The following is a 17,665-nucleotide window of genomic DNA, read 5'->3' on the forward strand; positions in this document are numbered from 1 at the left end:
AGCTCACATATGAACACGCACATGTATGCACAAGCAAACTGGAAGAGCAGGAGTTGTGAACACAAGATGTGAGCTGTGCAGTATGGGTTCAAATCCTGCCTCCTCCGTTTCTTACATATATGTGCTATCTGTGTTACCTAGCCTGTCTGAGCTTCAGTTTCCCTATCTGTATAGAAGGGATAATGATTAGATCAAACAGCTAGATGAATGAATCTACACATGTGAAGTTCAGCCACGTTGTTACCATACATTTTTGATACACAAAAGCTTTTATTAGTGTGGCTGTGTACGTAGGTTGGTACACATGCATAGGTGCCCTTAAGAGGTCCATGAAAATCTTCTAACACCCAAGCAAAGGAGTGTAGGCAATGTTCCCGAAGTACTAGGTCCTCGAAACTGGGGCCCAGCTACAAAAGAGACCTTGCTGTGCATCCCCCTGAAAAACAAAACACAACACAACCTGTGCTAAAAGCAAGGCTGGAGGAGATGAATGGCTCAGGAGGCACCAGGCAAGACCAGTGATTAGAAGGTTCACAGCCCAGTGTCCGAGCTGAGCTGAGGGCCATCCATCAAGGCTGGCAGGCCCAGGAATGCTACACAGCGGATGGGGGAGAGGAAAGAGCTGTAAGGTGGGGGAGGTGGAGACAAACCAGGGTCCGCAGCCCAGCCCAGCCCAGCCCCTGCCGTGGTGTAACCCACAATGAGGCATGTTACCTTGAAACCTCAGTTTTTTCAGCAGGACAATGGGGCCAAAGGACTCTTTCTGTACTCTCTCAGCTCAGTATCAGGCCAGGGTCCAGGAAGAGCTCTAAGGAGGGGAGTGTAAGGGGCACAGGGACCAGTTTTGAAACGGGGATTTTCTATATAATGGTGACTATTTTGGAACTCCCTGTGTAGACCAGACTTACCTCAAACTCACAGATATGCCCCAACTTCTGCCTCCTGAGTGCTGGGACAAAAAGCATGCTCCACCACGCCAGGCTCCATTTCTGGCCCTCATTCCTTCCTGACCATTCAGGAATTCAAATGCTCTGAATTCCAGACCTTGCCTTGGATACCCTGCTGCCACCATCTACAGACCCAGCTGACCCTAGGCTGACACAGGCAGGAAAAGCCCTCAACATAGACCTAATCTATGCAAATTTTATTCAAACCAAGAACAAAGTGACCCATGAATCCTGCCAAGCCTGAGGAGGAAACAGTTACCTGGGGAAATGCTGGCCAACAAGACTGGGGCAAGAGCTTCCAATCGGAGCCTAGTGTAGCCTAAAAGGCTGTCTATCGCTAGCAATCTAAGCAAGCTTGGACAAGTCATCTTCTTCCTCTGGGAACCATTTTTCCATCTCTCATTTAAAAAGCCTCCCATTTAAAAATCAAGCAAGCAACAATGAAGATCTACATGGTACCTTTCCATGCTACAAACTATAAATTGCTCACTACTTCCCTTCTGTGGACTTCCCTGTGCTCTCTGCTCCACACCCTACCTTCAGGCTGCTCCAGGGGCCAGAAGTACCCCTTTCCCAGCAAAGTGCTGGCATAGTTAAACTAGACCCTCCTTTGGGCCACCATACATCCTTCTAGATCTCTCAACAGGATGTCCCTCCATCTTACTCAGCTCCCAGAATGCAGAAAATGTCGAGGTATCTAGTTCAGGGGCTCAAAGAAAGTAGAAGGAAGAGAAATGGTAGGTGAGGTAGGAATGGAAAAAACCAGAGCCATAACTGTGGCCAAGGTCCCTTTAGCTCCCACGACTTCACCAACTCTAGCCCAACCCCATGCCCTGGCCCAGCTCTATCCCCCTCCTCTGCTGCCCCTCGAGCTATAGCCTCTGTCAAACACAGAATTACAAAGGTTCAGGGCCAATGGGGTCTTTGGCCTCGGCCTCTGCACCAATGGAGGCTAATATCATGGTTGTCATAGCAATGCTGAATGCTGTCATCACAAATTCATCTCCTGAGCTTTGCAAGGCCTGTGAGGTGTGAGGAACGCTGATCAGAGCCAATCAGAACTCCAGGCTTTGGGGAGGGCATACATTAAACTCCACCCCAGTCCAGCTGTGTCCTCCCCTCACCCCTTCAAATCCAGGTGAAGAGGAACACAGGATTTCTCCAGTCTACCGTGGCATCTACTTTATATATAGCTCAGTTCAACTTAGTTCAATGAAGGTGGTGGTGGGAACCTTGCTGCCCCAGCATCTGTGATTGTACCCACACCACTGAATAAGACAAAGGATATGTTCTCAGTATGTCACTGGGGCTGACAGAGGAAGAGAAAAGGCAAGGTCATATGTTATGCCCAGGTACCAATGGATGACTATTAAAACATTACTCATTTAATTCAGAGAACATGTATGGTCAGCATTATTACCCCTCCCTCTACCTGAGTCAGTATGCCCTAACTACTCTCATATATCCTAAGTTTGAGAAAGTACTCATAATAGGGTGCTGGACTGGGGCTCCTCCTTTTCCTAGAGTGAGTGGTGGAGATCTCCCCACCTCGGGGACGCTGCTGGGGACCACCAGGAGATCAGGTTCAGGACGGCAGGTAGGAGCTGTCCGTGGTTCTGAACCCTCCTAGCCTGTCCTCACCAGAAATCTACCTTGGAAGTGGATTGCTGATGGATTGGTATCGGTCAGTTAGTTCTCAGCCCAGAGAACCAAGGCCAGGCTCCCACACATGCGGCCTCCATATGATCTCCACTTGTTGCATTCTCAAAACCTCAGGAAGGGGCTAAAGAGACGGCTCAGCTGGTAAAGTCTCTTGCTGCTCAAACCTGACAACCTGAGTTTGATCCTTGGAAATCTCATAGAAAGTGGCAGACAGAACCAATGCTACAAAGTTACATGTATGTGTAACATGTCTGTGTAACATATGGGGAGATGTGCCATACATGCAGAGTATGGCACATCTCCCCATATCACATACATGCAAAAATAACTAATCAACAAAATAAACTTTGGAAGAAAGAATCTATTTGGAGCAGAAAAATGTGTACAAAACTAGAATGCAGTCACACAAGGCTTTTATTGAGCACCTAGTATGTACAATTCTATAAGTCCACACAACAGTAACAAAGCAGATCCGATTCTGCCCTTCGGAGGATTGGATCTGATGGAGTCAACACTCGGGTCTACACCCCTCTCCCTCTCTCTCTCCTCTCTCTCTCTCTCTCTCTCTCTCTCTCTCTCTCACACACACACACACACACACACACACACACACACACACACATACACACACACACACACACACACACACACACACACTGACCTTTCAATATGCACTCAAGTCAAGTAGAAAATGCATCCCCATTTTACAGTGGGAAATGAAAAACCTTGGGTGACAAAGGGGCTTTGCTACTGACCATCAAAAGTCTTAAAATCAAGATATGCCTGCCTCTGAGTGAAGAGGCAATCAGACACAGCCCTGCCCTGCAGTCGTGGAGTCCATTGCAAAGGATGTTTGAATCTGGCCTGAATGCCTCCTGCCGCAGCCCTCACTCAGCCTCTTTGTTAGGGACTCAGCAGGGTGGGGGATCAGGTTTCATCACCTGGGGTGCTTCCAGGCCTCCTAGCCCTAATCCACCCCCACTTTGCACTAGGCCTTCCCCCTACCCTGCATGGGGAGTGAGGTGTGCACTCTAAAAATACCTTAATCCCTCCCTGCTCTCGCTCTAATTAAGCTGAGTGAGTCACTACTTTAAGTAATTTATTGCTAGTTACATAATTGCTTTAATATTTGGTTCTAGAACCGAGGAGCAAAAGTGGCCCCCTTCTTTTCAGGAAATTGATATCCAAAGAACGGGGCTGGTGGCCCCTTTGGTGGAAGCGGAGTTATTCTTGGTCAGGCTCCCGCTCTAATCTGGGCCCACATGTGGCCACCAGGGCCCTAGAGAACAGCTGAAGATCCGTGGAGCGCACACTCTATTCCTTACGCCTTTCTGAAGACACCACTCCAACCTCTTACCCGGGACTTGCCTTCATGATCCACACCCTAAGTATCTATTACACTGCCTACCCTCCTCTTGTCCAGCAGCAGAAACTCAGGTCCAGTGAGCAGGATCGGTTCCCCAGCACCACCCAGCACACAGCCTTGCTCTATGTGACAGAGTTGTCATGCAAGGAAAACCCAGACACACAGAGACATACAGAGAGAGAGAGAGAGAGATACACAGACATACGGACATACACAATTCACTACAAAGGGCACAAGGGAACATTCAGAGGATAAGATAATGAGATGGCTCTGTACGAGGGCTTGCTGCTCTTGCAAAGGACTTAAGTTTGCTTCCCAGTACCTATGTGGTGGCTCACAACCACCTGGAACTCTGCAGGCACCATGCACATATGTGGTACACTTGTACATGTGCAAGCAAACACTGGTACACATAACATAAAAATAAATCTTTTGAAAAATTCCTTTCTTGATTTCATTGGTGAGTACATGACTACAGGTGTATTAAAATTCATTATACTCTTTAAATTAGAGGTTTTATTATATGTAAGTTATACCTCAAAGAAAGACATACTTTAAACATTTAAAAAGGGAAGTCCCATCCCCACCCTCCAGGCCACCACAGCAGGAACAGCTTTGCTGAGACAGGGCACGGCTGAGACCCTTGTGTGTGCTTAGTAGGTGCTCATGGGGGAGATGTTTGGTTTGCTCCACACCAATTACCGAGGTCGACAGGCACCTCCTGTGTGCACCTGCACATCCTTGGTCTCATTAGCTCATTTTCCACTCTGCACAGCCCACGAGGGAGCCCAAGTGCTGCCAGGCGCATTACCCACAGTCTCACTGCACCCTCACAGCCGCCCTAACGCCCTAATGAGGCGGGTGCCGCCACCCTGCTTTTCTACAGGTGCAGGAACAAAGGTGGTCCTGCCACGAAGATGTGCCAGGGACCACCTCCCATTGCTCCCCCTGGAGGCTGTAAATTACACGCCTTAGGAAGCTGTATGTGGAAGACATGCTCTCTGAGCCCTGTGGCTTGCGTGCACGTCCCTGGGTTTAGAAGCTGAATGTGACAGTGCCTACCTATAATACCAGAACTGAGGGAGATGGAGACAGGACTGTGAGCCCAAGGCCAGCCTGAGCTATATAGAAAGACGTTAGCCCAAGTCAAATAAAAATAATAGAAGGAAAACTGTGAGCAGATGAGGAGGGGTGGGGAGAGAGCAGAAGAGAGGACAAAAAGGAGAAGGGGTGTGGAAGGGAGGGAAGAGGAGAGGAGAGCCCAGGCACACTCAGTGAGCATGTGTAAGCTCAGAGACTTGGTGAGAGACAAGGCCAGCTTGGGAAGGAGGGAACTGGGTTTGGCAGCCTGGGGAAAACATAAAAGAAACTCAGCGGCTAAGAGAACAAGGTAGTTGTGGATTCACTGCCTTCTGTGCCCTGAGCAGCAGGGGCCCCTTGATGCTGTTAGTGACTCATCCCCTCCAGATTAGCCTCTGTCCAGTTCTTGGTTTTAAGGGGCTGTTCACACCCACTGTCACTATCTCACGGGGAAGGGCGGGGTGAGGGGAGAACAACAACAAAAATCCCTCACCCTAAACTTAACAAAAGTGGTGCGGGAAATAGTTGATGGTGCCATCAAGGTTTGTGGGGGAGGGGAGCACGAAAAGGGTCCGGCTAAGTAAGGGCCACAAGAGGGGGGCCTTCATGGAGGGAGGGGTTAAGAAAATATTTCCTACTGAAGAAGAGGGGAATGTTAGGGTTTAGGAGGGTATGGACGTGGGGTAATGGGGGTAAGGAGGAGGTGGGGGTTGGGATAACGAAACTAAGGAAGAATGGAACAGCTTTATAGAAACCTGGGACTTTATAAGTGAATTTTAACATATAATTTTGGAAATTGTTTATTTTATGTGTATATGAGTGTTTTTCTTGCATGTATGAATGTGCACTGTGTGTATGCATGATGCCCACAGAGGCCAGAAGACAGTGACAGATCCCCTGGAACTGGAGTTACAGACGGTTATGAGTCAGCATGTGGGTGCTAAGAACAGAGCCCAGGTTCTCTGCAAGACCAGCAAGTGCTCTGAGCTGCTGCGTCATCTTTCTGCCCCTATGTTTTTTAAGGAGTTTGATGCCAGGCGTGATGTTGCACGCCTTTCATCTCAGAACTCGGGAGGCAGAGGCTGTAATCTCTGTGAGTTCAAGGCCAGTCCAGTCTACATAGCTGGTTCCAGACCAGTCAGGGCTACATAGTGTGAGCCTGTCTCAAAAGGGGGTGGAGATGGGTGTTGAATGAAGAAACCCTACATCAGTGAACAATCTTGTTCCCAAAAGATAGTAATAATTAAATTAAAATCTTAGAACCAGGCCTGGGGTACCACCTTTGATTTTTTTTTTTTTTTTTTGGTCAGGGAGGCTCCAGAAACCCCCAGAACATCACAGATTATAACCATCTCTCTTGGTTTTCCATCACTTAGCCCTAAATGGGGCCTCTAACAGCACCACACCCAAGGTCCAAGAACATGGAGGAAAAGAGAATGCAAGAAAGAAGTAAGAGCCGGAGGCTGGGGAGGAACGCTGTGAATGCTGTCTCTAGACATGACGAGGCCCGTGAGTTCACAGCAGCAGTGGTCACCTACATAAGGCCTTTACAAAAGCACACCAATCAAGCCGTGTGTGTGTGCACGTGTGCGCGTGCATGTCCTATCAAGTCTTGGGAAGCTCCCTGATAGATCGGAGACCAATACCAGAGTAAAGGACAGGGATCATCAAGGAAAGTTCTCCCCTGATCGGAATGGTCTGTTCCCCAGAGGTGGGAGCCACCGTGGGAACCAAGTGACTGAGTCTGACTTTGGTAGTGCCATGTCCAGGCCAAGCATGAGTGATCTCCTGGGGTGCAGCACACATGAGCTGAATCCCACCCATGTGCCTGCACTGTGTCCATGGATGTTTCTAGTTGTTCTGTTTCTCCTGCTTCTCGATCAGTCATAGCCGAGCCTGTGTCTGTTGTTCCATAAAGTGATGACTGCCATGTGCATGATGTGATGTGAGCTTCTTCATGTAGAGAGAACTGCGTCTTTTGAGTTTGTTTCTCTCTGAGAACCTGTGTCGGTGTTTGTGTTCCTAGGCCTGGACTGTCTGAGTCTCTGCGCCTTGTGTGTTTGCGACCGTGATACCTAGTTCATCAGGTCAGGCAGCTGGAGGTAGAGGAACGGGCTGATCAAGAGGTGTTGCAACTAAAGAACCCTGCTTCCCACAACAGCACCTAGTGACCATCAAACACTGAGTAGGGCTGAAAATAGTTAATTATCACTAATAATGAGTCAAGGCTCAAGGCCCACCAGAAGCCAAAAGTGAGTTCCCACTGGTGTGTGGCAGTGGTGAGAAGGCTAGGCCAGAGTCCCCAACCCTTCAGCATCACGACAAGGATGGAGGTCTCAGGCTAGGGGGAAGCTCTCCAAGAGAGAACTTAGTATGGACTTGGCATTGCAGGGATCACAGTGTAAATCAAGAGATGAAGAGCAGTGACCCAACTTTGCCCCCAGAGTTGGGGAGTGTGGTCCATGAGTAAAATGTGAAGGGTGTTCCAAGAGTGGATAGTACAGGCAGCATGAAGCAGGGAGGGCTGTCCCTAAAGGAGGATGGGGGCATCAAAGAAAAAAGATCGCAGCTCAGGCCTGTAAGCCAGGGTAGAGCTGGCAAGACCCCTCTGACCTATCTAGGCACTTTACATGTCTTCAACCACCCCTCAGGGGGACTTCTTACCTCACACTCTCTTTCTGACCTCCTAAAGCACATAAGCCCAGATTAACTGTCACCTGACCTCACTGAGGCCTCCCCCTACTTCCTGATGGGAGCAAGGATTCCATGTCTACCTCTCTACCACCAGACTTTTTCTCCTGCCCCAGAGCCCTGCACCTGTCACCCCATCCCTCTGTCGAGCCGAGGTCAACCCTAGGTCACTGTGCAGGAAGCATCCTGGTCAAACACTCCATTGTTCACATATGGGCACAGCTGTCCTTAGCAGGGCAGGGCAAGGACCATCTGACCCATCTTGGTGACCTTAGTGAAGGACACAGGTAGAGTACCCTGGTCATCATCAAAGATGGCTGAAAGGCTCTGGCAGGTGGCACAATCGGGTGCAAAGCCCAAGGCTGGATACTAAGAACATTTCTCAACAGTCCCCTCCCAGCACTGTACCGAGAGGAGGAGCAACAGGCAGGGCAGGAGAAGTTCTCAGTCTGACAGCAGCCAACTATGGGCATATGGGTACCCTCAAGAAACACCCAGAAGGCCAAAGCCAGTGTGAGAGCAGGCATTTGAAGGCTGGACCTAGTTTTGCTGTTAACTCTGATATCAGCTGTGTGACATGGGCAAGTCTCTGCCCTCTCTGGACTTTGCTTTCCTATCATTCATTTGTTCTTTCAGATGCAAGTTCAATCCTTTCCTGCTGGAAGGCTGGCCTCTAGTGGCAGCTTCCTCTGGGCTTGTTTACATACACACACACACACACACACACACACACACACACACCAGTTCCAGATGAGCTCTGCTGATGTAGGTGATGTGCCAGCAGGAGAGCCAGCCTGGGGTTTATTCCTGAGCGCCTCACTCCCACAGGGTAGCCCCTTCTCCAGGCCTAGACCTGGCTCTCCAGTACCTCAACAGCCCCTCATCGCTCAGGAAGCCCTGCCTCATCCCACAGTCTGCAGAGAAATGGCCGGAGAAACATTTGTCTTGTTCTCTTCTACCCAACGGCACTAGCTCCTTGAAGGCTTGTTGAGGTGATTAAACAAGGCCATTTCTAAGGCTTTATAAAGGGTCCTTTGGCAGCACCCCTTCTCTCTGCAGGCTATGGTGTCATATGCCTAAGACACCAGCACCCCAGAGGTGGTGGCTATGGGAAGAGCAAGAGTTCAAGTCATTCTTGACTACATAGTAATGGGTTACTCCGAGGTACAGTAATACACTTTCTCAAAAGGACAAAAAATAAAATAAAATACACATAAACTAAAATTTTATATTAAACAAAAAATAAAACCTTTAGAACATTTATTCTCTCCATCTCTGTCCCACTCAGAGCTTTAAAGTAATTTTGAATTCTTTGAAATGGGAAGAGCATGGCGTCCCTGCGTCCGCCTCACCTGTCCTGCCCCAGCTCTTTCCAGCCCAAACCTGTGGCCGCCACCCAACACTGCCCTCCTTCCCTTCCTTCCAAGACTCGTCTGACTGCTCCTTTCCCACCAGCTCAGCAACAAAGTCCTCCGAGTCACAGGTCCTCCCTGGTCTTCCTAAGCCCCCTCCCCAACTGTCCTGGGTCCCAAAGCTGCAGGAAGACGGTTCTGGTTCTCTCTAGTGCCAGGAAAGCCTTTCACCTTGTATCACCTTTAGTCCGACCAGAAGACCTTACATCCTTCCCCTAGTCCAGCTGCCGAGGAGCCCAGGGACCCACACCTCCCACACATCTTCCCCGGCCCTCCACACAGCTACGCTCAGAGTTTCCTTCAGTTTGCAGGGAGAGCCCACGTCAGCCTCCTGAAGCACAAATAGGACAGACCCTATCCCAGAGACGGGGAGCTGAGCTTTCTTCTCAAGGAAGCCCCTGCCCTATCTGTTCTGTACCCTGCTCTGGGGCAGAGCTGACCTTCTGAACTCCCCATAGCCTGGCACTGTCTCTGCACCAAGAGCTCATGGGATTGTGAGGAAGCCTGCACTGTCGAACAGAAGATGCCTAAAACACAGGCTCCGCTCAAAGAGGAGACCACCCTCCCATGCTCACCTACATGCAAGCTCCTCTCACAGAGTCCCCGTGTTCTGTGGAATGACAGACTTTACAAGCCCCCAGAAGGTATCTCTCAGCACGCAGAAGCTCTGGTAGAAACTTAAAAAGCCAGAGGCCCAGAGGAGTGGAGACACCCAGGTGGAATGCAGTCTAAGCACTGCCTTGGATCTCCTCAGGGTGCCCCAACTGCCTAACGGGCTGAGGGAGAGGCCTTCCAGGCCAGACACACCTTTCTCTCCAATTCAAGCCTTGTCCTTCACCCCGATCTTATTGGGTTATTTTAGTTTTCACTGTTCTTCTCCGGGCTTCGGTAGTTGCTTCTATACAAGAGGACCAGGCTGGGGGCCCCTAAAGCCCCTGGAGCATGGTGTAGGTGTGGTCGTGCTGGGGAGAATGGAGCCTACCCTCTCCAGCCATATGTAGCCTCTCAATTAATAGCCAAAGATTCTGGTCACCAAACCTGACCCTGAAGACAATGGCACCATTCCTTAAGGTTCTCTTGAGCTGGAGAGGATCCTTTCCTTTGTGGAAAGCTAAGACCCCATACACATGGGCAGCTTGACAACCACTGAGCCCGAGCTCTCGGCTCTCGCATCTCTACCTCCAGGCAGCTGGGGCCAAACCTTGCTGAGTCAACAGGGCAGGCCTGAGGACGCTCCCACGCATGCACTTGTAAATAGATACCCACAGTTTCACTAGAACACATACGCATAATAAACACTCTACACACACACAAGTCACACTTGTACACACAACCATATACCAGTATTCAGACATGAAAATGAATACACATGCTCACACATACATACAAAGATATACATACTTTTATACAAACATGAGTCCATACATTCTTCCCCGCTCTGATCAGTATACACATACCTAAGTCTGGAAGATCACAATCAAGTATGCACACACACACATATACACACATACACACACACCAACTAGTATCATTCTGCATTTCAGCATCAGACAAATTTCAAGTGATATAATAAATAAAATAAAAACCTAAACCTACGTGCACGGTCACCCTCAGCCCATTTCCCAACAGCCAGACCCGGAACTGTGAGGGGAACCTTATTCATCTCTGAGCTTCCTTCATTCCTCCAGCCTGTCTGGCCCTGCTATTTGAGGTCCCAACTGTTCTCTGTCCTCACCCCCTCCCCGCACTACGCCCTTATAAGGAAGTGGGGAGCACTGGGTTAGCCTTGCCACCTTCTAAGTCTAGGCCCCTTGCTCACGCGTCCCTCCGGGCTCATCCAACATCCCAGACCAGGGTGGGAATGGAATATGTAACGCCCCCTGCTGGGTTGGTGTGACATTGTAGCACAACTCTGGTGTACATATCACTCTCCAGCCTGGGTAGAAAAGAGGCAGAGAAACAAAGTGCTGGGAGCTTCAGAAGCTCCAGACAGCCTTTGGTCTGCCGCTTCAGTCTATCCAGTCAAGGCTTCAAGGACACGGCTTTCCCAAGGCCCAACACTGACCAGGTCTGACCCTCACTCAAAACCCCTGGTGGATCACATCCACAGACTCTCCCCTTGAGGTCAGGTCTTTAAGCCTGGGCCGGCTCTCCCTTCCCCGGCCTTCTGTCCTACAGAATGCAGTTCCTGCTTTCATTGCCCCAGTAGCTACCACATCTTTCCTGTTCTTCAAGGCTAGGATTTTACTGTCTGGTTCAATAACTCATGAAAAGAGCAGGAACTTTGGGGGCCTGAGGACCCTGTGCTCCAAGCCTGGCCCCACCCGTCCTGGTGGACACGTCAGTCCCTTCTTAAATCCTCTGCACCCTCATTCAGAAAGCAGCAGCCTCTTGGGTCTGTGGAGGGGATTAAAGAAGATCATAGCTGTGGAAACCAGGCTCAGGCAGCTGTAAACCTCCTTGTGCGTGTGCAATGAGTTCTCATTATGGCGAAATCCTTTGATCCCTGCTCCTATCACACTCCAGCACACAGGAAGCTGGCAGGGAGCAAGGAAAGGGTAAAGGCTACTTCATCTCTGAACTCCCCAACCCCCAACTCCTACTAGGCCCTGCCAACAGCCAGCCTCAGCATCAGGGTGTAGATTTGGCTTGAAGGAGGCTGGACAAATTATACTTACTGCAAACTCACACCAAACTACAATTCCCAGAATGACTCATAGGCTGCCGTGGGTGTGGCCATAGGCTTAACCCCTTCCTCGGTGAGCTTTTTCTTCCATTTGTACTCTCTTCAGGCCAGGCAGGTGCAGCCTCGCAAGGTGGTCATATGTCCATCAGACACTCCATCTGCCCACAGAGCATATGTGTGTCTCACCGCGCCCACCGCCTCCTGTCTTCCCCACACGCTGACGCTCTCTGTGCTCCTAGCCGTGGTCTAAAAGTGTAGGTGAGCGTGGGAGTTCCACAGTGGCAGCAGCGGCCTCTGCATGAACACTCACTGTATTCCTAGCTCTACATTCTGTGCTTCTAGATTTTCCACAGCTATTCTGTGAGGACAGAAAGATTATTGCTATCACACACAGTCTGAGCTCAGAGTGAAGCCAAGCAACTTTCCCAGAACCACAGGGATCCATGAAAAGTCTTTATCTGTTTGCTGCTTTTCCTTCCCTGTGTTCGAAGCTTCTTCTGGACCTGGAGTCACCACGAGGAACATTCCAGAAGTCCCAAGCTTCACGTACCTCAGGAGCACTCTTAGGGACCCCTCCCAGATAGCAGACACAGATTTATAGTTTTTCACCAAGTTCCAGCTGCCTCAAAAAAGGGCAATGAGAAGGTGGCTTCAGGGACTTCGGGAAGTGGGTCACATCCCTAGGGAGCTGGCCTTGCCCAGGGAGTGGCAGCTGAACAATGGGAGACAAAAGTGTGAAAAGATCCCCTTTGCTAAATACATCAACATTCCAAGAACACTGGGTCCTGACCCTTGGAGGCCATAGTCTTGTGGGTCAGAGATGGGGCCTCTGCCTGCCTGGGCTTGGGGCAGAGGGAAGGGAAAGCCAACGTGGAAGCAGGTGACGTCTTGTTCTCAGAGTCTAAGCTGCCTGCACAACAGGCTGATTTGCATATTGCTTTGCATTCATTTGCATGCCACTTTCTGGCAGGGCTCACATTCTTCAAACACTGCCTTGCCCTCATTTCTAGGGTCTCTGCTTATTTTCTGAACACCCATTCCCAACCAGTATGGAGTCCTTTGGCAGGCCCTGGACAGGGGCACTAGGAGCAACCAAAAATGTTACCCATTTTACAAGAGTGTTTACACCTTCATGGCTGTAAGTGCTACCTATAGTCTAGCCTTGATCCCTTGCTCCTCTTTCTGTGCTTCCCTCCCAGAATGCACTTTAGGCTACTCTGAACGCAAAACCATGCTAGTCCTGCACCCCAGCCTTTGCACCCTGTGTGCTCTCTTCTCAGGTCTGCTCTTCCTTCTAAGGCTGCACCAATGGCCTTGGCACAGGTAGGGGAGGTGGCTCCTTTCTCCATCATGGTCATTGGCTCCGTTCATCTCCTTTTTAGGAATGTAATGCTCAGCATTACTAGGAAATAAATGAATAAATGGTCCTCCATCACTCAGTCCCATCTCCCTCTCTCTGGCTGATTCTGGTCACCTATGGGAGGACCAAGGATAAAGACTTAACTCCAGTTTTTCCCATCTTCTCACACTTCCTTCTGTATCAGCCCACTCACTCAGCCACGAAACTCTACAACTCTTCTGCGGTGATGGGAAGTTCTTCTTATTGTCTATCCTCACTCCCTGTCAGGTCATGCTTGTTTCTTTATCACGGTTTCTAAAGGAGAGTGAATCAGGGCCCTCCATTCAGCTCACTGCTCATTTTCCTCGCTCCACCAGGGATACTGCCCCTCCTAGACCATACGTGCCCCTGCATGCACCAGCTTAGGATCAGAACAATGACCGAAGCATGGGGAGTGGACATAAAGCCAAGTCCCCAGAATAAACAACCTTGGGTTGCTCTCAAGGAGCCCAAGCAGGAAGGGATGAGTGTCTTTGGGGGTGTGCACATCGGAAGCTGTAGCACTGCTACAGAATGCTGTGACACCCAAGATTTGGAGAAGACACCTTGTAGAGTAGGGTGGGTGATAAGGCAGTCTCTGCCAGTCGGGGTGGACTCACAGGAGCCGTCACAAGGCTGCATTTGAGCCACATTCTCAATCCTGCCCCATTGGGGATCAAAACTGCAGGGTACGTTATGGGTAGAGAGGGAAGATACTCTGCTCATGGAGGTGACATTGGAGACCCCACAAAAGCTGAGCCCTTTGGCTCTGTTTGCCTCTTTCCATGTCCTTTCTGTCCCTTGGCTACACTGAGCCTTCCAGACCCTACAATCTGTACACATTGTTTCTGCTGCTCCTTCCTGGGAGCAGCCTTCGGGGCCCAGTCAATCATGTCTTCCTCAGACTCTTCCCCACACAGCTCTGGGACAGCGTGGTGTCAGTTTCCCCTCCTGTCTCTCTCATACTGGGCATGCTCTGAGTGTGAGGACTGGGTCAGTGTCTCTAATGACCAGGTCATGGGTACCAAGCAGGCTGCAGGAGTCCCTGTTGATGAATGAATGAATGATTGAATGAGTGAAGGAACCAGGCTGAGGGTTTATATTTTACAGGCCCAAGCAGCAGAAGCTGGGAAACGCAAACCTGGCAGAAGTCTGTCCGCGAGTGAGACTCCAGTCCATTAAGACTGAGTGGGATACTGATGGGAGTTCTGCCCCCCCCCCCCCGCCCCGTCACCATTTGGCTAGATCCCAGATAAGCCATCAGCAGTCTCTGAGGACAAGAGCTGGAGTGGGAAGCAGCAAGAGTGGCAAGAGCTGCTTGGTGGGCAGGGGGAGCTGGGGCTAGGGCTGTAGGGAGCATAAGGCAGCTAAGTCCCAGATGAGCTGACCCACAGCAGCCAGGAGCTTCTAGGTCAGTCCAAAGGAGAAGGCTACCCGGCTGCTGAGGACCAGGCTGGCAGCCAGGGGAGGCCAGCAAGAAGCAACTGAGTTCTGCCACCATGCACCTCATTTAGGTTCTCTCTTTCTCTCTCTCTCTCTCTCTCTCTCTCTCTCTCTCTCTCTCTCTCTTTCAAGTTCCATGCTCATCTGCCGCTTGCTGACTTAGCTGACTTGGTCCCAGGCCTTATGGCTCCTTGAACTGGCCTGCTCCCTGCCCTCCTTTTCTGGACCCAGCTCCCTGAACAAGCTTAGCCTCAACAGTGCCATTGAAGCAGGTTTCTAACCCAAATATAATCATATCCCTTCTCTGTCCAAATATTCATATCCCTCCTCTGCATAAAACTTTCCGCAGCTCTCTTGGGGCCTCCAGACAAAGCCCAAGAGATTTATAGTTCAAAGTTCTGGAAGATGTGATTCCTGCCTACCCTGCATCCATTTCCCATCCCACAGGCTCATATACAGCTTCCTCCCTGTTTTCCGCTCCAACCATTCCCAGGATGCACCCACCTGTTAGCTTACGCTGCTCTTTAGTGCTCCGTTATTCTCAAGTTATTTTGTGTCTGTGAGGCTTACGAGGCCCCAAGAGGGCAGGGCCATGATTGCCTATTTCTTTTCTGCATCTCTCCACAGGGTATAGAATGAAGTGTCCTGGACTAACAGAGGTGGTCACACATTCAGCCACCTCCTCTCTCCATGGGTAGGCCAAAGTGCCCCAACTGTGCATTCAACCATCAAAGAAAAGAAACTCACACACATAAACGGACATAAATAGGCACACACACATGTACACCAATCACACAAAGACCAAGATGCATACATATTCAGACACACCAGGCCCATGATCACACACCCACACGAGAACACTTAGGCAAACACACAGATCCACCTACACATACATTAAAAGCAGTTATTCAAGCATAGCACACAGATGTGAATGCACGCTCAAGCAAGCAAACAACATACTTACTGAGTCATTCTGACAGAGCATACACATTAGAATGCAGGGCAATATGCAAACGACTTGACATACATACCTCCTTACATACACACCAGTCTGTGCTCACGCTCAGACACAGGCAGGCTCCTCCCACAGTCACACACTGGTGTTCACAAACCCATGCAGGTTGCTTCACATCCAACTCCAGGTACCCCAGAACCCTCAAGACCTCTCTACACCCAGGATGTCCCTAACGCTCCACAGGTGCACGCACACACACAAACACACTGTCATCTGACTGCCACCTTGAATTTGGAACTCTCACAGTGGAGCCCAAAGCTGTTGCTCCGTGACTCTGCCCTATCCTGGGACAGATGATTTGAGGTAAAGTTGTATAAAGTAATGTCCTGAACCCTTAATTCCTGGTTCTATGGGGCACATTATCAATAACACCAGAACTCCTGATCCTCTCTTGTTCTGGGACCACTCTTATTCATACATATCCTTACTCTATCTTTCTCACACACACCACACCCATACACACACTCCTGACAGAGATTGTCCCTCTCCAGGGTGCTGAACCATCCTATCTCAGCCACCAGAGCTCCTGAAAACTCCTTGGTCAAACTCCTGCACCCCACCCCAAGCATAGTTCAGGCTCCTCACCACCCATCCCCCCAGCCAGGAACGTGTCTTTAGGACCCCAGCTTCATCACCTCATGAGTGGATGTCAGGCATCCCTCCCTTGCACAGAGACCCCTAACTAGGTTGCATTCCTGCAGCCAGGTCCCAGCAGGAAGGATCCTCCCACGTGGCTGAGCTCCATGTCAACCTCAGTTCCTAGAGGGACTTCCCCGGCCCCATCTGTAGTACCTGTCATTTCTGCTTATCCAGACCCCAGACCCCCTTGCTAGTACTCACGGCTCAGCCGGTCGCGCTGCCGGGTACTGCTGGCTCCTGCAGAGGATGGAGTGGCCGCATGCCTGCCCCATCACTCCTCATCATCTGCCTCCCCAGCCAGACTAAAGTGGCACCTCGCCCTGCTCCCCCCGCCCCGTCCGGAGTTCTTGCTGGGCACTCCCAGCAGGCACAGGAAGCAAGCGCAATGGCTGGTTCTTGACTCTGCCTGGACTCAACACCGGATCCAGCTCTGCTGCCTTGCCGGCTTCTGCTCCGCCTGCCTCTCAGGCTGCTACTGCCTCTGCTGCTAGGCTGGCTATGGGAGGAGGCTAGAGCAAGTCTGATAATGCAGAAGGGGGAGGGAGCATGGAGCAGGAACAGAGAGAGGCCCAGACAGAGAGGGAGAGGAGGAGAACGGACACACACACACACACACACACACACACACACACAGGGAGAGACTGAGAGATCCACGGTACACAGATAGGGAGAGAAGCACATGAAGAGAGAAGGAGCTGTGCCTCAGAGAGATCAAGATGGAAATACAGAGACCAGAAAGGCATGCAGAAACACACAGAGAAAGAAACAAAGCTACGAGGGCAGGGATGATGCTGGGTACTCCAGGGACAGGGGGACATAACCTAGACTCGTCCCTCAGGGTGGAAACACGCCATTGTCCTCTGCTGCAGAACTAGCTGTCATCCCTCCTGGGCACCCTCTGTCACACAGTAGCCTCAGCCCTGTCCCACAGTCTGCCTTTGATGACTATTTACCTGGGCCACTGTGGGAGTTGATGTTTGAACTTCAGGAGTTGTGGGTATCCAGGCTATGGCCTGTCCCTCCCCCGTCTTCAGTGGTCACAGGCTCTAAGCATCAGGGAGGCCCACTTCATCTCTGTCTGTTCCCAGAAGAACTCTTCAGGATAAAGCTTTAGTCCAACAGAAGGGAGCATTTAGCAAAGGATCAGGTAAGCAGTTGTCCTGGCAGAGCTTCTTTTGTGTGTGGAAGAGAAAGCGCCACACCATGAAGAGGGCACGGGGGTGGTAGGGGAGACAGTTGGGGTAAGGAAGTAGACTCTGACTCCGCCCTTGGCTTATTCATCCATTTACAAACACCCACCGTTGGTCAGCCCCACCAGCTAGGACTCAAACTGGCTTTGGCCCTTG

The 17,665-nt window shown here is 50.5% G+C and overlaps 1 protein-coding gene across 2 annotated transcripts in view; it reads right to left on the reverse strand.

Annotated features, from left to right (window-relative positions):
- The window catches only part of Pde2a (phosphodiesterase 2A), an 83,705-nt gene extending 66,900 nt beyond the window's left edge, over nt 1-16,805 (reverse strand). For both annotated transcript variants that reach the window (XM_085692806.2, XM_085692809.2), the window contains exon 1: nt 16,521-16,805. In XM_085692806.2, coding sequence (XP_085548932.1) covers nt 16,521-16,591 — 71 coding nt within the window. In that variant the 5' untranslated portion in view covers nt 16,592-16,805. The remainder of the gene's footprint in view (nt 1-16,520) is intronic.
- Between the last annotated feature and the right edge of the window lie 860 nt (nt 16,806-17,665).

This window comes from Myodes glareolus, chromosome 7, assembly GCF_982192425.1.
Source record: "Myodes glareolus chromosome 7, mMyoGla1.1, whole genome shotgun sequence".
Lineage (NCBI taxonomy): Eukaryota > Metazoa > Chordata > Mammalia > Rodentia > Cricetidae > Myodes > Myodes glareolus.